A 24802-nucleotide genomic window follows, 5' to 3' on the forward strand; every position below is an offset into this window, starting at 1 on the left:
GATCACCACCGTCCGCGAGCCCACATTTAGGACCGCGATGAAGGGTTCACCATCCCCTCTCACTATGGTCTGGGCCGGTAGTAAGTCAGGTCCACTAACCCCGGCCCTAGACGGTCCCAACAGTACCCCTTGTGCCCCAGCACCCTTAACGAGGGGCCGCCGAAGTTTCAAGGGTACCAGCATTTGCGTCCCCGGAGGAACGCGTACCGTTCTTTCCACGAGCGCCGGCACCGTCGCGAACGCCGTCCGAGTCGCAACCGGCGATGGCAGAAACGCCATGCGTCTGCCCGATGGAAGCTCTATGCACCCCTGGTCGATCAAAATTACAATCGGCATTTTGGCCAGGAAGTCCGTCCCCAGCAGGCACGGAACCGCCAGCGAGGAAGAAACAAAAATCGGCCCAGACAATTTTATTTCCCCGATACAAATTTGGGCACGAATTTGTCCGATGATGCCAAGTGAGCCCCCGTTAGCCGCATAGAATGGTATGTTAACTGGCATCAAGGGACGACTCCGGACGGGGAGAATATTATAAATTAATTCCGAAATAATAGTCGCCGATGCTCCCGTATCGACCAGGATGCGCACTTCAACCCCGTCGATATACCCCACAACGGCCGACGACCCCGACGATGCGGCAACCACACGATCGGCCAGCACGGACCACTGGCCGGGTTCGATATGGGTACCCGGAGTGGTGCGTGATGGTGCGATGGTGCGTGATACCGGCCCCCCTCTCGTCGCGGTGTTTGAGTGCGTGACGGGTGTGTGTGTGGGCCAAACGTGTGGGGTGCCGCGACTCGCCGGTTTTTGATGGTGGAGCTTGGGATGAGGCCCGTCGTCCCGGTGAGGTGTCGTCCCGCGCTGACGAGGAGAGCGGCACCCCGAGGCGACGTGGCCCCGGACGCCGCAGTTAAAGCACCGCGGGAGCGACGTCGGAGGTGACGAATGGTCGGAACGGCCCGACCCGTCCTGGCCCGGCCGTGCACTCGTCGCCTGTTGCCGTCGGTGGTCGACGGCGTAGAGTTCCTCCGTCGGAAGGGTGGCTGCAGCCACCGCACGCCCCGCCGATGCCCTGCTGGCTTTTCGCCGGAGCGACAGGAGGTTTGCGTGGAGGAGCCGCGCCGCCTGGAGCGATGTCATTTCCGCGTCCTCCTGTGCGACGACAGCGATGTCAAGATCGTCAGCCAGGAGGAGTATTTTCTCCGTCACCATAGCGTCGATGCCGTCGTCATCCATACGGGGGAAGGCCGACTTGGCCATCGCCAGGAGGCTCGTTCGGTACGCCAGGGGCGACTCCTTTTCTCCCCGCTTGCGGTCGTAGAACTCCTGTCTGCATTCCGCCGATGGTCCGTAGACCCCTCCCAGCAGCTGCAGCGCCATTGGTAACGTAGAGCGCCTTTCCTTCGGTGCCGATGTTAGGGCGGCAAGCGCGTCGCCGTCCAGGAGCGCCGGCAGGGCGCTGAGAGCTTCTGCGTCTGTCCATTTAGCCATTTCTTGGTGGGCGAGGAAGCGTCTTCGGAAGCCGCTCCAGTCGCCCTCTGCGCCCACGAATTCTTTAAGCGGGGGCAGCCTTTGATGCAGCGCAGCAGTTGCCGTGGAGTCCCGTGGGCTGCTGTCTCCCCGACCCGGCTGCGTCTCGGCGCGAACGGCAGATGGCATCGCCTGTCGCAGCTTTGATGACGCGCCCTCCTCCGTCGTTGATGCGGCAGCCCCAGCGCGGCCGATGTCGGACCCCAGGTTGAGGTTGGCCACGCCCCTAGCGGTCGCCGCGTCGATGGCGGGAAATTCAAAATTTGAATCTTCAGAAATGGCGGGAAGGCGCTCCGGACGCCGGTTCCCCTCGCCCCGCGGTGGACCACCAGCCCCCAGCCGTGTGATGTTCTCCAGCGTAGCGGCAGCGGCGTAGAGCAGTTCCGCCAGCCTCTCGTGAGCCAGCCTCAGGTGGTCTGTCCGCTGCTCCTCTTCATGGCGACGCTCCGGCAAGAACGCGTCCGGCCCCGGCTGCACGTCGTCTTGTTGAGCCATCTCGGGCTCGACAATTTCGGCGGCGTCTTCCGTTTGCTGTTCCCTGGCTCGAGCTGTTTGGCGCGTGTCCATGTTCTTGGTTCTTCTGACGCCAGATGAAGTATTCTTGAAGACGCGTGGACAACGGGGTAAGGCACACGTATTTATTTGCACAATGTCTTACAATACTGGAGGGATGTATCGGCCCCCTCACCCGTACAACTGGGAATTCACCCCTAGCTAGCCTTCCTAGCCGAGTCCTCCGCTAACGGGCTAGGGGAGGCTGTCTGGCCCGACACTGGTCAGTCGGGCTACGGTACCCGGAATCCCAGAGGTCTGACTCTGGTTCCGGGACCACGCCACTGGCTCCAGCCTGCACTGCCCTTACAAGGGCGGCGTCCCAGGGGGAGTCCAGGGCCTATCTGGCCGGTCTTCTCTCTTCCCTTAACTACACTAAGACTGAGCCTCGAGCTCTCTGGCTCAACCCTTTTTATACCCCCCTAGAGGATCGAAACCCCCCTCACGCCGTCCAGTACGGACGTCGTTGCGGGCACCACCCCGTGTGCTCACGGAGTCCCCGCCCACTGTGTTTGTTATCCGTTAGCCCCTATGCAAACAGCCCTACACAAACAGCCCCTCTGTAACAGCCCTACATATGTAAAGCAAATCGCTAAAAAACATAAAAATAGAGTATTTATATTTGACCAGGTAAAGCCCACTGAGCTATTAGCTTCATTTTCAGAAGCAACCGGGCCACAAATGATAGTTCGACGAAGAGGCTTATCACGTGTAGCAGCAAAATCGTCCAAATAATCTAATCGCATGTTGATTCAAAATGTGGAGGGGGAAAAAACGGAAGACCCGGCGGAAAAAAATCCAGGCCATGCTGGACAGTGTCCGGGAGAATCAAACTTAGGTCGCAGTTTTTGTTGAGCATGGCGAGGTCCATACCGCACCACACACTCAAGCCCTACATTTATCCTACACCGGTAATAAATATATAAAGTGTGCTCTATGAGATAAAACACTTTAAAACAAAAACAGAGACGACGATGATCACAATCTTAACGGCGGTGCCAGTGTTGTTGAGAAAACATGCGAATATTTATCGAAAAATAAACTATTAAGTTAATTTTACACTGGCAATAGCCACAGGGAGGTGTTGTGGCATTCTGTAATGTGCTCTAATTTGTACCGATAATTGTCAAGTCTATTTTTATATATATATAAAATCCACCACCTACCATTAATCTTACATGACTATTTAATTATATTATGCATTTTTCCAAGATAAGGTTAACTGTGATAAAGCGAGCAATTTTATTTTTAGCACAAATTTTACTTTAAAAACTTCGAACTGGAGCGTGAAAAAACGTAATGAAGTATGGCTCATATTAGATAATGGATGACATCACGGTTAAAAGGTGGCTATAACCCCCCCAAAAAACACAACTCCTTGACATTCTTATACCAGGAGAACTATTTGTCAAATTTCTGTTCGCAGCCACCGTGTGAGAGCGTGAGACCCCAAGCACAGCCACATGAGTCTCTCCATCTCTAACAAAGGCACGCTCTCGTCCTGTGACCATTCGAACGCTGCACTTGAAAATCCAGTGGTCACGTGACTGGCAGCGGTATCAAACAATCCGTCAAGATCCTTGAATTACCTCCACCTGTCTCCTCTGCGCGATATAAATGGGTCCACCACAATCAGTTGATGAGCGGGTCATGTGAGGTAGGGTTAGCTGTGGGCACTCCCAACCTCTTTAAAAGACATCTGGTCAGCGTGTAGACCAATGTTCTTCACTCATTTGCAGGTGCGGGCGGGGGGGGGGGCACTTTCGCCCGATAAGCCGTCATCAGTGCGAGGGCCGCCACACTGCCTGCAAGTGGTTGTGTGTGTTTCACCATTTGTGCATTGTCGTGGGTCGCACGTCAGTGACTGCACTGAAGGCCACCAAGGAGCCGCCAGTGGCCTGCGGGCCTTGTCACGAAGAGCCACTGCTGTGGGGGCTAACATACCCTCGAGGGCTCGATCTAGAGGAGGCCCTCCCACGAGCAGTTGCATGGGCAAGTAATTGCGGGTCAGCGCCTTTACTTTTTTAAATCCTTTATATTAAGTTCACTTGCTTGCGTGCTTACGACCGTGCATATCTTTTGGTCGTTATTTAACCCACTTCCCGTGATCCAATCGAGCTGACATTTTGCACACAGACTCGTTGTACGTGACAATTAATGTTCGTGAAAAAAAATTTCAAAAATTTTCCACTTTTTAGGAAAAAAATGTTTATATTTAATTTAAAATACCAATGTGATAAAAATGAAACTCTTACTCAAGAAAACCAGAAATGAATAATAAAATCAAAACCGATGCCACGCATATAAAGGATTTATAGTGAAAAACTTTGTTTTTACGGGTTAATTTTTTACTGACAAAGACACAAATGGGATGCTCATCTGAGGCTATTCACCCTAGGGTCAGGTTCAGATACCGCTTGCCATTGGTGTTGGGTGTCTGACTTGGAAGAATTGAGCCTTGGGTCGTGCGAAATGTAAGTGTAGCATTACCGTGACACCGCCACGGTCAATATGGCGTACATGTGCCGTGCACGTGTTTGTAACGATGAACTGCTACCACTCGTCATGCAGACTTCTCACTCTCTCAATCCCCAACCACCCACCCCATCTGCTGCAGCCACGCATCCCGCAGTACAGCAGCCCAATCAGCCGCCTCCACCTTCATAAAAAAATAAACAGTTTTTTTTGGCGTCTCTTCATTATCCATCGCGTTTGCTCCCCCTCCGGGCAAGGAAATACAAATAAAAATCCACTCTGTTTTAATCAAATGAAAGCCACGAATGGCACACTTCAATTGCAGCCAACAGTTCAAAACAATTTTGAGTATAATTAACATTGGCAATGATGCATGCCGAGCACATTAAAGGGAACGAATTGGGGGGGGGGGGGGGGACAATAACCCAAAACAATCAAAGAACTATCGGGAATGGCACAGCGGCGTCGTAATGAGCTGCGTGTCCCAGTGGCGCTGCCTACTTCACCCTGGGTCACAGTGAGGCATGCGCCTTCACAAGGAACGACACGACCTCTCCGTAGTAGACGGGGGGAGACATTGCCGTTTTTTTTTTTAACACAGTCATTACTGCCCCGCCGCGGCACGCAATCACGTTCAAACGAGCCGCTTTAAACATTCACCGGTTTTTTCCCACCCGACACAACAACAACACAAGCCACTTCGCCTTATTGACGACGATTCCACCCCGACGCGTCCGGGCACTGCGACACCTCGGTCTAATCGTCACTCCCTTGTTCAGTTTCATTTATTAGGTATACAAGCTGTACTACCCGGCTTTGCCCGGGACTTGGATTCACCACGCCCGGCCGCCTTTGTCTCCCCAGGGGAGATGTTCACACACCAGGCTGAGTCGACCCAAGGGAGGCCCAAGACCGGTTAAAATAATCGTCACCGGTGGTGGCCGTGAGCGGGAATCGAACTCGGGTCGCCGGGTTCGTAGCGCAGCGCGCTAACCACTACACTGCACTGCGTTACGCTTCCACGTGCGTGACAGATTTAACGTCACAGCTCACTTGCTGTGCAAAAAATATATACATTATTGAGCTCCCCCCCCCCCCCCCCCCCCCCAAAAAGTGTATTTTTATATTTTTTGCATGGTGTACAGTCTGGAAAGTACCCACATGGCAAATTTCCAGTTTGTTGCATGTTGGGAAGACCGCTAAACAATTTGAACAGACACACATTCACAACTTTGCCTTTTATATATATGGAGATGACCCTGTGAGCCATGCGGCTCTTGACTCGGGTGCAACCGCAACTAAACAAGAACGTGAACAAGAAACATCTTCTCGCCCTCGCCCTCTCTCGCCTGCGCCGCCGCTGCGAGTGTGGGTCGGTCAGCGCGCTTCTTCAGCCCCCGTTTCGAATTATTCCGCCGGCGTCTCCGCCCTGCATTGTGTTATTGCTCGCCTCTCGAGCTCGCAAACGGGAGGAATTGTATTCTCTTGCCGACGTGCCACACACAAAGCCGCTCTCTAGCCTCATCCCCTTCCTTCCCAGCCCCGGTGCTGCTGTATTGTACTAAATCTCGTTGGTTCTCTCACCCGATTACAATGTGCAGCTTTAGAAGTCCATTTTGGCTCGACTACTGTACAGGTCTTCTTGGTTCTTTCGGTAAAGTCACGTAGAAGGGAAGTAATAAAATAATAATATTATATTATTATGTATTATTTTTATTATTTTATTACTTCCCTTCTACGTGACTTTACCGAAAGAAGATGAATCCTTGCAGTCACGAAAGCTTTAAATTGAAATACTGTACATGTTTTTTCGCAGTTGTGCTGTACAATATGCATCACTCCGATGTGTTGTTCGGTACTGGCAAAACATACATTGTTACGGAGCTGTGTGGGTTTCAAACTTGATTTGAGTGGGTTTCCTCCGGAGTCAAACAAGTTTCCTCTCAAAGCTAACCTTTTTTATAAAAACACACACGATGTAAACTCAATTCTAGATTTGAAGCTTTCGTGACTGCAAGGATTCATACTCTTAGGTTTTTTCGGTAAAGTCACGTAGGTGAAAAATAAATAAATTATAAAAAATATATACAATAAGAATAATATAAATAACAATAGAAATTAAATAATAAATCACGACGTTTCGGAGGCAACACAAGTCTCCGTCATCAGGTGGGTCCGTCACAGCTAGATTTACCGAAATAACCTAAGAGTAAGATGTAAACTGGTATCGGACAAATATCCCGCTGCTGGAATATTATCACAAATTACTTCATTGGGATCGTAGTCATTGTACCCGACTGCAAAGATAAATTGGCAAGAAACTCCTGAAAAAAAAGTCTTGAGGTTCAGCGAGGCTCTGGTGCGTTAAACAACCCATGATAATTAATAATACAACAACAGTCTCTTGGATCTGCTTTGCTCACAGTTTTCAGGTTCACGTTAAATTTTAAATCCTCTGCACCTGTCGATAAAAAACACGTGTGCATTTACAAAAAAACAGAGATACAAGCAGGCGTGTACATACATACACACATAACCACAAATTGGATTTGCCGATGGCCTCTGTGGAGGAGGCTCGTGAAGGACCCTACTGGGCAGTTGGAAGCGGCCGCCCTCCAGCAACAGCGAAGGGCAGAGGAGCGACGCTCACAACAACGAGCGGAGCGCCGGGCGGATAAAATGAAGCAAGTTGGCACAGTAGGGGGGCACGCACTCACACCCATACAATTATCCAAAGTTTATCCTTAAGGGCCGTGAGTTGCAGTCCTGCTAGCCAACACCTATTAATGCTCGGCAAGACGTCTTCAAGGCCGCTAGGCGGGAGCAAATATGAATTGTTACCTCTTTGAGCATTATTTTACCTGTGGTTGGGATTTTAACTCAAATGTCCAGGCTCACAATGCGATAACACCACGCACACACAAAGACAAACATTCCCGTTTAGCCTCATACCGCTGGGGGCAGATTATGCGTGTATCGTGCACGAGACAGTGATGAGACCAGCGCCACCTTTGTCTCCCCAAGGTCAATGTTTACATTTCGCACCACGTTTTAATTCTATAATAAGGACAACGATCCCCCCCCATAGCCAAACTGTTGGGGAAAGTGCTGTTAGCGAGTAGCACCTATGAAGGCCGGAACAGCACACGAGGGGGTGGGTGGGCCAGCACCACGCCTGGCCGCCTTTGTTTCCCTAGTGGCGATGTTTACACACCGCACCAGGTACTCATTTGAGGCAGAGTCGACCTAGGGGAGGCCCAGGACCGGTTCAGATAATCATTACCAGTGTTGGCCATAAACGGGAATCGAACCTGGGTCGTCAGGTTCATAGCGCAGCGCACTGACCGCTACACCACCACTCCCTACAACTGCACACACGCATGTACACGCATTATACTGTAACTAACACACTGTGACACGGGAAACAGGACGTGTTAGATTTATAAGTGTGGTTAACTATTGAAATAAGACAACGCTAATCCTCTGATGGATATGCTAGATTAGGGTGGATTTACAGAGTTAAATACGCCTTTGGCACAAATGAACTCCAGGTACAAGCGTTGATGTCTCAGCCAACAAGCCCGCAATCGATTCAGCCACACATAACCTGATTTATTAACTCAATCATCCCGCACCGACCTCGTCTCCTCAATAAATATAAAAAATAATTGTGCCCGCGCAGACATCGCACGCGCGCGCGCGCGTGCTTTGTGACGTTCATGGAAATCACCGCCAACTTCCATTACCCTATCCATTGTGTGGACGACGTTGGGGTTCTGTTGAACGAAACAAAATTGCCCCCCCCCCCCCCACCCAGATGTATGCACAAAAATTTAAAAATTATGGAACTTTTTTTTTTAGCACGTTAAGGTCCTCTGAGCTATACGGCCCTTTGTCAGAAGCGACCTGGTCACCAATGCAACCTCAACAAAAGTGGCTTATCGCGTGGAAATTTACAGCTGCCAAATACTGTGAACGCATGACGTTGATTCTAAATGTGGAGGGAAAGACCGAAAGACCAGGGCAAAAATCCACGCGATCACGGGGAGAGAGACACGCAAACTCCAAATACACAGACATCAGGGTCAGGATCGAACCCACAACCTCCGGTATACCAGGCGATGTAGTCAACATTTCACCACCGTGGCATCCAATTATAATTTTTATTATCCTCGTCCCAAGTCCATGAATGCGAACGCGTTTGTGTTTCTGCAGCAAACTCCGCAATGGCTTGAATACGAGGTGATATTCTATACCGGTTCAATAGCAATATCAAACGATGTCGAATTTTTAATTAAATTCGCTTTCCTCGTCTGGCTTAGGGCCATCCCCTGAGCGGACAAGATGACTTGGATGGAACAGCTGACACGGCGAGGCCAGGGTGGGCAAAGTCCGCTTATTAATTCTGAGCACAGCACCTCCCCTCCTTTTGTCTCCCCATAGCTGCACAAGCAGACACATCCACTTATCTCACCCACTTATGAAAGAGCCATTGCAGTAGCACAGACCCATTTCACTCAACACGGTATCGTACAAAGTAGCATTAATTAAATAACACTGTCGCTCAGGAGGAATTTGAATTTTTGTGGGTTTCCACCATCCGAAATATATTGCAACCGTGATATTGGGTATCATCTCGTACGATGATGACTTTTTTTACAATCAGATCTCTGCAGCTAGCAGTGCATCACCCAGTGTCTGAGAACGGCCCATGGAAGACGACGTCACAGAACTGCTTCGGGGGTAACTTTTTAAAGACCTCTTCATCCACGCAAAGGACACATATTTTAATTCCCTGCATATCAATCAAAGCCGGTTTGTTTATTTTTGCTTAGAGCTGGAATTAGCCAAATTAAGTGAAACTAATTAATTTAGTTTTTTCGTGTATACCATTGGTGACTGGCCTGAGATTATCAACGCCGTACAATTGAGGGCCCAGTTCAATCATAGGCAGCTGTAACCTGAATTTGAACCCAGGTTCTCAGCGGTGCTGGCTCACTAATTGGATCACAGCCACCCGGTCTCCTCCTAGGGGTTTTTTTGTTTTCAATTGCCGAGAGGAGATGGCACAATCACTTGCTTTTCGTTCAATTGAGCCTTTTCCAGATTAAAGTTCTCTCCGAAGCAACTTTTAATCAAATGGGACAACATAGAAGCAGTCGCGACTTCATTGAATCTCATCTTCAGGGTACGGCCCTCAAGAGCAACTGACACTGGATAGTCTGATGCTGTGCCTTATGCTATGCACACCGATTGTTCCACAAATAATCTGGGGCCCAAAAACTGATTTGCGGTAAATATCATTTATTATTTATTATAATCGACCAAATTGATTCGTGCGAGTTAGGATCAGGGTCGGAGCTCGGGCTAGAGTCGTGGTTAGTCATTGGCAAATAAGCCAATAATTGGATGATGCAGAGATGCCTGTGCCGAAGGTCACACGTGGAAAAGTGGCTTTAACAAGTATAACCCGTAAAAACAAAGTTTTTCACTATAAATCCTTTATATGCGTGGCGGGAAGAGTCCTCTCGTCCTCTGGCTTGAGATGGCTGCCACCTATGGGTCAGATGATTGCATGGCAGCATTAAGCAATTGGTAATTAAATATAATAATTTTGTCCTAAAAATTGTAAAATTTTTGAAAAAATTTTCACGAACATTAATTGTCACGCACAACGAGTCTGTGTGGAAAATGTCAGCTCGATTGGATCACAGGAAGTGGGTTAAAAAACGACCGAAAGATTTGCACGGTCGTAAGCAAGCAAGCAAGCGCGCAAGTGAACTTAATATAAAGGATTTAAAAACAGGGACGCATCCTCAGTCTACTGCTCGCCAGCGAGTGCCGTCGTTCAAGATTAACACGCCACGAGTTTGTCGGTTATCTGAAGAATGTGCCACATACACGACGTTTCCTATTGATGCCCCTCAATTTCAGCTCCTCCCCATAGGGGGAAATGGTGAATGTCTGTCGTAAACACAGGGTGATCCGGAGTGATACAAAAGGATGCTGTTGTGGTGTAATGGTTGGCACACGGGACTTGCAATGCAGGGCTCGGCCGATTGAATTCATCTCCCAGTGCGGGAAAGATGAAAACAGCGCTGCAAGCTGTCGTAAACTCCACTGTCTCCGTGCGTACCCAGCGGTAGAAATTGGTGTGCCGCAGTTTAGTCGATCGGAAGGTGGCGTGTGGTGGGGTAAAACGTGGGTACTGCCACCTCTTCCGAGATGTCTGGTCAGCATGGAAGAGCGTTTGTATATCTAGCCTCCGGAGGGGCTTTATAAAGTCCTGTCGATTCTAGATTTGAAGTTTTCGTGACTGCAAGGATCCCTACTCTTTGGTTCTTTCGGTAAAGTCACGTAGGTGAAAATAAAAATAAAAAAGGCAAGGCAAGGCCTTGTCCGTGTTGCCTCCGAAACGTCGTGATTTAGTTATTTGTAATTTTTATTTTCACCTACGTGACTTTACCGAAAGAACCAAATATAAATTCTCGTCGAGCTGGAGGCCCCTCCTGCCAGCAGTGGCACGAGATCAAGAAATTGCGGAGCTGCACCTCTACCGTTACCACTTACAGACGCGCCACCGATTTGTAATGATCCTCAGACTTTCTTCTCGACAGGTGAGTGAATATTGTAAAAGTGACCAGCTTCATATCTTTTAGAGAAGAGTGTTAACAGATTTAGTAAGTGTATTGATTCTGGTGGGAGACATGAAGAGGCTTTGAAATAAAATTGAGTGTTCTCCTTCGTGTCTCCCTACAGTACTATATTAGTGGGATTATATATGAATGGTTCCCCCTCGATATTTCTTCTCAGTATCTCTTTATACCTCTGCAACATGAGCCGTAGACCCAACAATTTTAGGCTCGGTGGAATACTGAAACCACACTTTTAACTGTCAATTTTACGTAGTTATTCTCGATTTTATCGCTCAAAACAAATGTTTACAGTTCAAATGGTACGGTGGAGACGAGTGAAAAAATAAGGCAGGCCCCATCGTGGTCCACTCGAGATGCCAAACCTAAAATGAGCTGACGCAGAGCTGCAGGAGCAGAGCTGTAGGGAAATCCGGAGGTAAGATTTATGTCCATTTATTTATTTGACAAATTGTTCTGTTTGTATCAACGCGGAAGAATTTATACAAAACAAGTTCACAAGCGGAGCTGTGCGGAGCTGTAACGGCGTGGCTTTGTTTTGTGGAAAATTATATTTTGCATTTTTGTACGTGGATTATCCAGTGTTATTTTTTGATACTTAAAAAAATCCTTTAACACAGAGTGGTTTGACCATTTTTCGATTTGAAGCTTTCGTGACTGCAGGGATTCATATTCTTGGTTCTTTCGGTAAAGTCACGTAGAAGGGAAATGATAAAATAACAAAAATAAAACATAATACAAATTCTCACGACGTTTCGGCCACAACGCAAGCAGCCATCCTCAGGACGGCTGCTTGCGTTGTGGCTGCTTGCGTTGTGGCTGCTTGCGTTGTGGCTGCTTGCGTTGTGGCCGAAACGTCGTGAGAATTTTTATTGTTTCCCTTCTACGTGACTTTACCGAAAGAACCAAGAATATGGTTTGACCATGCTTCACATCGCCGGTCAATGCGGGTTAGCGGTGCAGCAGCGCAGTTGGGAGCAGGACCCGTTCAGATGTAACGCACCACTGCTCTAAGCCGTGACTCGGAATCGAACTCAGGTGGCTGGGATCGGAGATCAGTGCGCTAACCACAGTGCACCCCCGCTGCTCTACATCTCAACGTCACGAAAGCTCCAAATTAAGATAAAAATCTCAACGTTATTTCTGTAATGAACCGTACATATGGTTGTTCTGTAGTCGTCAAATGCTACATTAGCACGTACAAATGTTTTACCGGTGATAACAATTAGTTTAAAACAATGAAGTTAAGAAATACATTTTACCAATGTATATAAATACAGGGGGTTGGCTGCAATTTATGTAAGTCATACCATCACCACTTTTAGGGTTCTTACCAATCCGTGTAAATGCCAAAGCACTCCCAATAGCCCAGACTAAAGCGCCTTATCGGAGATCCAAAGCGTACAACAACTCTTGCACATGACGCCGTCCTGGTCTCCTGAGTTCTCACCTGTACGTACGTATGTGGAACTTCTTTCGCACCATAATAGCCAACCGTGCGGATCGGAGGTGCGGCTAAACCTGCGTGGGCTGTCTTGTTATTTTTTGCCGCGTGCCCCGTCCATCAGTGGCAACGCATGAGCAGCCTTCAAATAATTTCTTATGCCGACTTATCAGCTCTTTGTCAGTTTATTTCATGATTCCATGAGGTTTCCTGTGGATTAACGCTCTCGTGTTAAATGTTTATTAGTTTTGCCCTAGAGGGGACGATGCTTTAGAGCACTGGGGTGAGTGTACGTCAGTTTTTTTGTGCGTGTATCCCCGGTTTCTAGACACAGCGCTTATTACATTTTTCCGGATCGTGTGGTTTCATAGGAACTCGATTTTAAGGGTCCAGATTTATGACGAGTATTTATTTTCGCGTGCAAGTCCGAGTTACACGTCCTCAAAACTGACATCGTCATTGGCATTGTTGTGCTATGTTTCAAAGCCTGCCCAATTATTGAAAACAATACATTTTTACGACAATTTGCTTTCCAATTATAACAAATGTCATCAAAGGTTATGGGTGTAATAACTATGTTTTTGGCACCAATTTCTTTGTGTGATCCATAATTATTTAGCAATCGTTATAAATATGAGGTGGCCGAGTGACTCACGGGGAATATATCACTGAGCCGCCAATGCTGGGAACCTGGGTTTGAATGCCGGTTGCAGCCGACCGTGCATGTTTAAACCGGAGTTCTCAAGCGTAGGGAGTTGATGGTGTCAGCTCCATCGCTAGTGACCGCACACAAAAATAGACCATCACATTAGATTTGGACTTTCGATCAAGTTTTAGTTCAATTCCAGGTCTGAGAATTAAAATATCGGTTATCCTAGCACGAGACAAAGCTTTCCCTGTAGCAGGGCATGTGGGCAGATGCGCCCCCTCGTTTGTGAATTTAAAGGGTGAATTAAAAACAAGGGTTTCGCATGAAGAGATTTCAGAAGCACTTTGGTGAAACCTCCTGCCGTAGGGCATTATCTCCCACGGGGTGGGGCGCTGCAGCGCTCTACGAGGGCTGCAATCGGAACCTTTGCCTGATTCCATGAAAGCCCAAAAAGCCGAAAGCCCATAAGGGGATAAATAAACTTCGTGAAAAATCCAACGTGTAAAAAAAAAGATATGAAAAACGACCCCTCTTAATTATCACAGCCAAACACGCGGAGGTAAACGCGGCCATTAGCGCGGCTCCGAATTTGGCAAGAAGGAGCGAGCGTCTCAAAAATCAGCGTGGCAGAAAGCTCCCCGTCCACATGGAAGGGAGAGCCTTTGGGATCATCCGTGCACAATGAGGCGGAATTATCACGGGAGCAGATAGACAAGCAGCCAGGATGGTGAGAGAAGCCAATTTAATTAACTCGTGAGCAGGCTATGTGGTCACACTGCACGGCACACTCCTTTTGTTAGTGCGGTGCCTTTTGCCGCATTTAATTTTACGCACGTCCACTTTTTGGAGCACGAAAAACATTTTTACTTCGTGTTTGTGACGCGTTCCCCCACTATCGCCGATGCGGAGTAGCACGGTTGCTGATGAATACATAAATACATGACCCAGCTGTGTTCTTCAGCAGCTGACGGATTCATATTCTAGCGAGAGTGGAAAAAGCACGCTTAATTAAAAACTAAATCTTTGCCGGAGTTGATGCGTTACCAATTTTGTGGCGAAACTCATTAAAGTAAAAAAAATTAAAATAAAAGTTTCGACTGAAATCAAATACTTGCATGCGCTTTTACACTAATTACCAAAGGCAAAAAAAACCCATTTCCATTACACATTGAAATAGTTCATTCATTACACTGGTGCATAAACCAAACACACACTATGCGCACAGCACTCCATTTTAAAATATACCCTCATTTTGCAATGAGGGACCACTGACAGTGAAGAATGCTGCACACATTTCTCCATTTCACTGACAAGAGTAGTGATTTCTGCCAGTCCTCAAGCGCAGTCACCCTGCCCCTATGCCCCACGCCATCAGCAGCGTCCCCATATGGGATTGGGGGCGCAGGGTCCACATCCTCCATTAAGCCCCGACTTGCAAGGCTTACAAGGGGTCTCGTACCACGTTCTCGCGGCCACTGGGAAGCGTGCCGGATGGTGGTTAAAGAAGCGATCGCATGCATACCAGCAGCAGCCACTATCAATCCGCTACTGGATGAAGGCCTAAGCTGTTGTCATTTCTCACAAGCCTGCAATGTAACAATTTCACCGAGCTCCCCGCACACAAGCGGATTCCGTCGCTCCATCTCACCGGTGGACGCACTTGTTGTCCCGGGCACGATACCTCCACTGGCATCTTTGAAGAAAACAATGGGTCTCTCGATGACGAAAAATCAGGAGAGACACCCACCGCTCAACGTAAAACGCACGCGTCTTTTCCCGAATGCGTCATTAACACGGCCGAGGCAAAACGCCACACACCGGTGCGACCTTTCAACCCCCATGTTCCCACCCCTTAGTCCACGGAGATTAGTCCTGGGCACTTTACAATTCCATCAACAGATGCATGCAATTAATAACACTCGTTTGCATACAAATGGATAGCTCATTTACATAGCAATCGGACAAATTATTAATGAACATGGATCGCCAAACTGGTGACAGTGGTGGGCCCCAAAAGACGGGAGGTTGAAAATGCCATTCTCTGAGCAAATATCTTTTTGTTTATGTATTATATTATTTAGTTGGTTAGTTGTGTATTATTTAGTTGGTAATTATTTTAGTTGACAAAAGCTGCTCGGGCTTGTGGGATCGCGTATGCGGGTGGCATAGATATGAAGTGTGCACGCAGATCATTTGCATCATCGGGGACCATGGGCTGAAGAGACCCAGATGCTGGGCTACAAGAAGAGGAGGCAGGGGTGGGTTGGGGGGGGTGATGGTGGGAAAAATTGTCCAGGGGGCACCAGTTTCATTCATCGCACCCCCAGGCACCAAAACCACGTGACGTCACGACACGGTGACCGTGCGAGCGCCTCACCGGGAAGCGGCAGGGCGGGCGCCTCATCCGGCGCCTCCGCGCTCTCCGCCTGCTCCCCGAGCCCCGCGTAGCCCAGATCACGTGGCTCCTCCAAGAAGAGACCTGCTCGCAGCCAGAGGCCAGGGGAATCCAACATAAACAGAGATTAAAGAGGGTGGCAGAGTGAGGCGCCCCCGGTGTTGCAGGAAGGAGGGCGGGAGCCGATGTACAGCTCCCCTCAATTGCCCCATGTATCAAACAGTGGCATCTGGCATCCTCGTTTTTTTTTGCATTGGATTTTTATTTTATTTTATTCCTCCGCCCCCGCCTCCCCCCTTACCAGCCCCCCCCCTCCTCACCCCAAATGTATTCCGGTTGAGCTACTGAAATCAATATCGTGCACATGCACGGCGCCGTCAGCCGATCTACTGCTGGATGACGGCTTCCCCACGATGTGCGTGCCATGGCGATTGTTTGACCATCCTTCACCAAGCTGCTCGGCGCGTGTCAGTTAAAGTTATATAAACACGGGAGCATAGAGGTAGCGTTGTACAACAGTGGACTTTACTGCACTGGCCTCTACAGCCCACCATACGGTTATTCAGCCACAACTCCTGTCATTTGCAGTGGCCACCCATCCGAGAGCGATCCAGGCTGAAGCCCTGCTTAGCTTCTGAGATCTGATGAGATCAAGTGCATTCGAGGCTATATTCAACATGAGGGTTAGGAATTAATCGCATAGCTAGCAGTGCATCACCCTGTGTAAGAGAGAGGAGGACATCGCAGGACGACTCACGCAGTCCTCTCCACAGTCCAATGTGTCCACACTTGAGGACGTAAATAGGAATGGAGAAAGCGTTAACCATCTCGGATAATTTAACACGCAGGTTTTCACAACCAATATTATGATTCGTAATTGTTTTGTTTTTTTTGGGTTAGACATCACGAGCACAAAGCGATCTAACCCGAAAACCAATTTACACAAATCATCTCGGGACACATAGACGATGGTCATTACAACAATTCAATTCCATTGAAGAAGGGGGGGGGGGGGCACGGTTTATATATGTAAATAAAACAGGGCTACAAACTTTTGATTAATTTATAACCACGAAGTCGAGCGAATGTTTTATATGCAAATGTGAATATTTGTTCGAGGAATAAAACTGGAAACCACATCGGTGTTATTATACCGAGGGCAATCATTGAAGGCCGATAGGAATCATAACAATGGCATAAAGAGGTGAGCGCGAACAGCTTGGAGTGCTTATGCACAATTAAAACTTGATAATAGAAAGCAATAGACCGATGCATAGTATCCGCTGTGAAATGCGGATTGGAAACATGAACACCGACAGAGATGAATTGAATAAAAGCAGAAGGGTGCATCTGCGCTAATTTCTGTGGACTGCTGCCTATCTACAAGCGCCGGCATCGCAAACCGTCACGCACGCAGGCAAAGAGGTCAGAGACAGGAGAGAGTGAGAATGTGAGAATAATGATGATGATAATAATAATAATGCAATTTGTAACGCGCACAACATTATCACGGACGTAATTGACCGTGACTGTCAGTGTTGTTTGAAAGCCAGGCGAGATAGAGGAGGTGGACCTGTGTGTACAACGTCGGTGTAGGTTGGACTCTGCTGCAAATGTGAAGCCGGTCTATTCCCTTACTTTGCTCCAATTTGGAATTCCCTCCCATCATCTCCTTTCACGAACTCTTACAATAACCCCGCTCTTAATTAAAAAAAACGTGTTAAATCTGCGTCTGTTACGACTTTGATGGTGCAGTTTTTTATTGCCCCTTTGACGTTTTGGGCCTTCGGGCCTTCGTTCAGCAACTGTGTTAAAAATATATATACAGAGTTGCCCAAAAGTCAGGAAACATATGGTTGTTTCATTATTTTTTTTACATTGGTATTAAAATATTTCAATTGTTTATTCTTAAGTTAAATATGTATAAATTAAAATGATTAACATCTCTCTGTATTCTTGCTTTTCACGTGACATTTACAGAAATCAACCAAGAACCCTGAGTGAAATGAGATGAAAGATAACTGATGAATTATCAGAGATAACACCTATATTATTTGTTAAAGAGTCATACATTCATTGCAAAATAGAAATCGTGCAGGCATGAATGTTAATGGCAGTCAGTTTTGAACATTTGTTAAAATAAATTAAAAATAATCCTCTGCGATTTGATCAAATGGATATGATAATACTCCTTGGTTCTTTCGGTAAAGTCACGTAGGTATAAATTAAAATAAATCACGACGTTTCGGGCGCAACACAAGCGTCCGTCATCAGGTGGGAAAGCATGGTCTGCTGCTGAGGCAGCAGACTGTTTTAAAACGGTCTGCTGCCTCAGCTTGTGTTGCGCCTGAAACGTCGTGATTTATTTTATTTTATACCTACGTGACTTTACTCATCCCTATCACCAGGAGATGGCAATGAAGTGGTGTGCGGTGCAGTCCACAAAATTGATTGTTCCACTCACTGGACCGAGCCTGTGGATGTAATCTGTCTCTGTGGTTCTTCTAAGTGTTATCCCTTAGAACGCGTGGGTTTACTCTGGCCACTCCGGTTTCCTTCTACGTGAAGTCACACACTCATTCGTGATGTTGACCCAACACCCCAAGGAAGAACCTTCCAGACTCAGTGAGGTTTTCCTGTGGAAAGAACTGGCACTACTGTATTGCTTATTATGATCTTTTAGAAAAACGTGAAAATACGAATGCATGGATTTTAGATTTTTTTTACGAATATAATATGGTCCTCCAGGAAAAGTGACTGACTAATAATGAATACATAATTTAGTATGTTTGGTATTTACGCCATTCTCATGGCGCACGGTTGTCATTTAGATGCTGTGTTTCACAGATGGGTAATCGTCTGTCAGTACCAAATTGCATTATTTGCAGGTAATGTTTCAAATTTGGATTGTGACACGGCCACACAACGGCCTTCCACTCCTCACGGGATCTTCAACGTCCACTTTGAAGCAAATCAGCGAATAGTATTTATGGGTAGAAATTACAATAATAATGATGATAACACGCCCGTCAAATATTAACGAGGGCGACTGCTCGGCTCGAACTGCGAACCTCTGTAACAAGCGGCACGCGCGCTTCCGCTCAGCCGAGTCACTGCCCCCAGCCGGGCCGGGTGGGGGGCTGGGGGGGAGAGCGACCTTCCAGGCAGGAGGGTGAGCTGGTATTCTTAGGTTTTTTCGGTAAAGTCACGTAGGTAAAACATCAAAATTAATTATTTTATTTTATTAATTTTGATGTTTTACCTACGTGACTTTACCGAAAAAAACTAAGAATATGAATCCTTGCAGTCACGAAAGCTTCAAATCTAGGGTGAGCTGGCAAATGAGCTGGCGGGCGAGCGAGCTGGCTAGCGAGTAGGCAGGCGAGCCAGCGGGCAGGTGGACAAGCAAGCTGGCGGGCAGGTGGGCAAATGAGCTGGTGGGCGAGCTAGCAGGCAGGTGAGCTCGCGAGCGCATGGGCAGGTGGGTGGGTAAGCCAGCGACTGGGTGAGCTGGCGGATGAGCTGGTGGGCGGGCGGGCTAGTAGGCGTGCGAGCGAGCGAGATGGCGGGCGGATGGGCGGACTGGCCGGGAGGACTGGCATGAGGGCATTAAATCGTCGAGCGCTTTGAGAGCCGGACGGCACCACCGCACGGCGGAGGGATGCGGCAACAGGGGCCCTCGTCTAATGGCAACATTCGTCTGCAGAGCGGACGCCAAGTGAGAATTAAAGATAAAACAATAACTGGGCCATGTGCAGATATTCGAGTGCATCGTTCTCTTTCTGGGCCCCCTCATGTCCTCTGGGAGCATATTTATTTTGCTCTGTGCATGTATGCGCGTGCGTCTGCAAGTCTACTCAAGGGGATCTTTGTGTTTATGCAATGTATGTCAATTTGATTATTTTTAGTGGGGATTCTTTTTCTTTTTTACATCGCTTGTACTTTCGCTGGCTCCTCTTGGGATGTTAAAATTGTATTTATTATCCTTATACTCGTGGCTGCATCGCTAAACCGCATAATTTATTGAAAACGTATCACACGGACAGGCATGTTGAGTCTCGAATTCCGAGTTCATTCACATCCAGGGCAATCAGATCCAGTGACCAGGGCCGCATTAACGCAGGGCGGGGAGGGAGCGGGCTTTTAAGGGCTGCATTCTCATACCTGGGATTTTGAGAAGCCACCAAAAACATATATACACACACAATGCATTATAACGGTTCAAACACAATACTTTTAAAATATTCCTGGTTCTTTCGGTAAAGTCACGTAGAAGGGAAATAATAAAATAATAAAAATAAAACACTTTTTTTATGAATCCCTGCAGTCACGAAAGCTTTAAATCGAAATTTCATCATTTTAAAATAATAATTTTCCCACAAATTTGTTGTCGGTGTCGTGTCACGAGAGATGAAGTATCCTTGGCGATCTCTTGCAGAGCATTGCGACCCCTTCGTGTTGGAAATGCCACAGAGCCACTTCTGAGATTCCCTCAAGTGACCCTTCCTGCTTCCCACATAGAGCAGCACTTCTGGCTGCCGCTCCAATGGCTGTCTGGGTAATCTGTGCTTATCCATCCCGCACACCTGTCCCACCTATCACAATCTCGCCTTCCTGGGTACATTTGGTGCCACCCTCTGTTAGAAAACAGCCCAAGGAAGCGGATATCGTAAAGCTACCCCTGAGATCCCTTCAAGTGACCTCCCATCTCACCTTTGACCTCTGTATCGTACCACGTTTCCAGCTATTCTGGATAGGAGGAGAACGTTCGTCGCGTGGCAGTCAAACGGAGCTTTCAATTCTCGCAGCTGGAATCGAGCCAAATTAAGTTGCGGTACCAAATGTAGCGTGATGGTGTTTTTTGTACGGTTATGCATGAACAGGCTGTGCAACGCTGTGTAAAAACATTAGCGTTATAATAACTCGCCCACGAGTAATCCACTGCTGGATGAAGGCCTCCCCAAGCGTATATCGCCATCTCTCACCGTCTCAGGATGGAGAAATTCACCGAGCACCTTGCATACGAGCTCATACGTATCACTCCATCTCCGTGGCGGACATCCCCTCGCTCGCAAGGAAGTAAATCCTCCCAAACTGCAAGAGGCCAGATTACCCCCCCTACCCCCGCCACCAAAACACTCCCCCAACACATCAAACGGCGCATCTTGCGCCAGCGAGCAGAGGCTTCTGATAGCGAGCGCGTTTAAAACTTGCCAGCAAGCAAGCTGCTGCCCACCGTTGCATTAATTGGGCCACGATAGGACCGGCAGACGTGGGAACGTTTCTGGGTGTTCACTGGCGCATGGCGCAAACAAAACCCGACAAAAGCTTAGGGGCTCCCGAAAACAGCTGAAATGGCCCCGAATTCATGATAAAAAATATATATATGTATACATGGGTGCAATGAAAATATCAGCTTAAAATCAAGGCCTTATGAACATAACACGTGAAAGAATATTTAAAAATATATATCCATTTGATCTCTATCTAGCTCTCATCTCACTCAATCTATTTTTGTCTGAAATCTTTTGTTGTTGAAATCTCACTAAATCCGTACCTCTCGTTCGTACCTCTTCTGTCATCCCCCAATTGGGTTGTCACAACCACCATTAGCGCACCTACGATTAGCACGGTTGGCTACGTACGGTGCGAAAGAAGTTCAACATACGTACAATGGGGCCAGAGAGTCGTACCGTCCCCACTGCCGTGTGGGATTCTGTGCAGGAGGCTATGACACCTTCACAAACGCCACTCCACTACAGGGCTTTTAAACGTTTCAAATGAGTTGACCTCGGACTCAGAGTGCGAGCGTCACAGCGTTTAACCCGACCCGGCCACCTCAAATAAAGAGGCTCGCAGGGGAAGCTGTCCCTGCAATCTCAAGGCTTTTGGTTTCCATTGCTCTCTCTCTTCACAAAGCATTCGATTCCACTGCAGTTGCAATCGTGTGCCGTGTGCCTATGCGGATGGAGCGTTACCACGGCGGTTTCAGTGCAGAACCTAGGTTCGTAGAACCTACGAACCTGAGTTCGATTCCCGCTAACGGCCAACGAGTGGAAAATGTGTGAATTATATCTGGGCATTCACCAGGTTAAGGGCCTTAAATGATTTCCTGGTGCGGCGTGTAAATAAGGGAGACAAAGGCGGCCGGGCGCGTGCAATTCCGGCCTTCGATAGGTGCTCGCTCCTGGCACTTGCTCCGACAGCCTGTGTTAGGTTACGTGGGGGATCTTTGTCTTTTGTTTTTATCTCTGCGTGCATGCGCGTGCATGTGCGCGCGAGCGAGGACATGAACAGTGCATCACTGGTGATAGGGGCAGTAAATTACGCCGCTGTAATTACACCGAATTATTTTCACACCACGTCCGTTTAAAGCATAAATGAGTGGCAGCCGAGTTTGCGCGGCACCCCCGTACGTCGTTGTGCGTGCCTCGGTGCAGCGATCTGTCTCACTCTGCCGTCTACGCGACATCTGTATCATTATCGACAGGGCTATCATCGCACGATCAATCATCATCAATCATCGTGGTCATATTTTTTCATATTTTCATGCAGTTTTTTTTCGCTTTTTTGCCAACGGTTTTGTTTAACATTTTCACCGTAATCGCAATGAGACCAACTTTAGCAAATTTCACTCCAATTTTATTGGCTACTTCATCATCCTCATCATCAGCCATGATCGATCCGCTGCTGGATAAAGGCCTCCCCCCCCTACCCCCCACCCATCCACCTTCAAGACGCCGCCAGCTCTCATCACGGTCCTGCATTGTCACGATCCGTCTCTCCGACGCGCGCAAGCCGACCTCAACGCTCCGTCTTCTCGCTCGGCACTGTTCCGAGGTTTCTCTCCGCACGCCGGGAGCTCCCCTCGGCTTCCGTCATCTCCCGGTGCGCGGAGCCGAACGTCGGACTTCGTGCCAAACGACACCGCGGGTAAACAACCCAAAAACGCGCTATTTTCTCTCTCTCCATCAGCCCGTCCTTAAATGCCCCGGGGCTCATGACCCGCAAGACCGATTCAATTCACGATAAACCACTTACCAGCCGCCATAACATGATTTCCAGCGCTGAGTAGTGCAATGTCGTCAGCAGTTTTATTATTTTTTTATTTCTATATTACCAGTTTTTATTTGTAATGCGCGTTGCAGTTTTTTTTTTGTTCGGTGGCAATAAGGGTAGAGTTAATAATTTAAGGCGCGCCGTATTTGTTTATCAGCTCTGCGCTGGCCTCGCTTACTCGTGGAAACAAATTTAAGACCAAGAATCGACCCGCAACTCGTTGTTTATCATGCGTCTCGGCCGATGGTCTGTACAAGTGAGTGCAAACTGTGACGCAGAGTGCTCTCACGTCTCCAGTATAGTCGGTTTGAAATAAACACATTCCTGCTGCGGAGGGAGCTGGTAGGAACGTTGGGTTGCTCGGTCAATGGCCAGGGTCAACGGCGGCGTGGTGTATTCCACAAATATGCCCGACTGTGAGGGCGGGCACAAGCCGGCGTGAGTAGGTTAAACGTTGAGTTTTATAAGGGCACCACGGGGTGACCAGCCCCTGCCCACCCATCCCACCCCCCACCCAGCCCCACCATTCCCACCCCCCACCCAGCCCCACCCTCCCCACACTCCCCTCCCCACCCAGCCCCTCCCTCCCCACCCTGCCCCTCTCTGCACGACGGACACAATAATCCCCTGTGGGCTGGTGTAACCAGGAGGTTCCTACCAGTATAATAATAATAACACAATGATACAATAATAATGACCTTGACCGGTGAAAAAGCCTCGCTGAGTCTCAAAACTTTTTCAGGAAGGTCGTGTACTGGATGTTTGGCCAATTACATTCCTGAGTGTTTGGCTTCACGCGGACAGCAAACTCGGTGCACCCGGAGAAAACCGATGATTACAAGGAGGTAACATGCAAACCACCACAAAAGCTAATTGAAGCAGATCCACTGCTGTACTCGTATCCCCTGGCCATTGTGCAGCCCCAAGCCTGCAACAGTCAATAACTAACCAAGCTCAACTCTGCGTAGCTTCCAATGTCTGAGAGGATCGGCCACGTTCACGGTTATTTGGTGATTTCAGATGTGGTTGGATACATCGTCATCATCACCACTCATTAAGGTCGGCATGAGGTGGAGAGACCTTTCGCCCCACGTGCGGGAAGCTCTCTCATCTCCCAGGAGTGTGCAGCAAAACGTCAGACATCACGTGGTACAACCGGAAAACACACCCAAGAGCCGTACGGGACAACCGTGAAAACCTGTGTCAGAAAGCAATTTGTCAGTGTCACTGTTGGCAAACAATATGTTGTGATTTCAAAACTGTAAAAAAAAACATTGACCATGTCCATTCATTGTCATTTCCCCCCACCAATAATATTCAAGTTAAACAATGGCATTTAACATCACGCGGTTGTCTTCATGCGTTCATTCATTGGCCGAGGCAATGAACTCACGACACTTGAGAAGCCGGTTTTATTCAGGGGCGACAAGAGACCTGGAATCCAACCGAGGTCCTCACCATTGAAGGCTCAAAGTTTACCGACACAGCATCAGCCCGGTGACCTCCCCCGCCCCTCCCCGCTGATGTACGTTTCTATATACACGTACGTTGAACTTCTTTCGCACCGTACGCAGCCAACCGTGCTAATCGGAGGTGCAGGCAGGCGGGGGGGCGGAAGGACGATAAACTAAACACAACAAAGCAACACGAGGAGGGCCAACTCTTTTGCATTCACAAACACAAGCTGGCAAACGCAATATCGTCTGCACACACTCGCAGGGATGCATGCAGATTAGCAAATACAAAGTTGCTTTCATTTCCATAGACCTCGTTTATTTTATTTCCGCCGGTAATAAAACCGAATTACGTCTCCCCCCTTTTACGTCCTTTAGCAAATAAGCCGTCGCTTCATTAGCACCGCTACTCTGATTTGCGTCGCCTCAACCCCCCACACTCGCGTCGCTGACTCCATCATCGTCCATCCTTTCTCGTATCCGTCGCCTCTCAGCCTTCGCCTCCACCGACTACCCCTGTGAGTCCCCGTGATTTAAATCATTTCGATATTGGTCGTCGCACCCGTCAGGAACGCACCTCCGACGTAA

General features: G+C 48.2%; 1 protein-coding gene across 1 annotated transcript in view; it reads right to left on the reverse strand.

The window, feature by feature from the left end:
• DISP3 (dispatched RND transporter family member 3) overlaps positions 1-24802 on the reverse strand; it is a 199467-nt gene that overhangs the window by 94779 nt on the left and 79886 nt on the right. The window contains exon 12 of the mRNA XM_061566372.1: positions 15684-15785. Within this exon, the coding sequence (XP_061422356.1) occupies positions 15684-15785 (102 nt within the window). The remainder of the gene's footprint in view (positions 1-15683; positions 15786-24802) is intronic.

This window comes from Lethenteron reissneri, chromosome 36 (genome assembly GCF_015708825.2).
Source record: "Lethenteron reissneri isolate LAM-NWPU_2019-01 chromosome 36, ASM1570882v1, whole genome shotgun sequence".
NCBI classification, from domain to species: Eukaryota; Metazoa; Chordata; class Hyperoartia; order Petromyzontiformes; family Petromyzontidae; genus Lethenteron; species Lethenteron reissneri.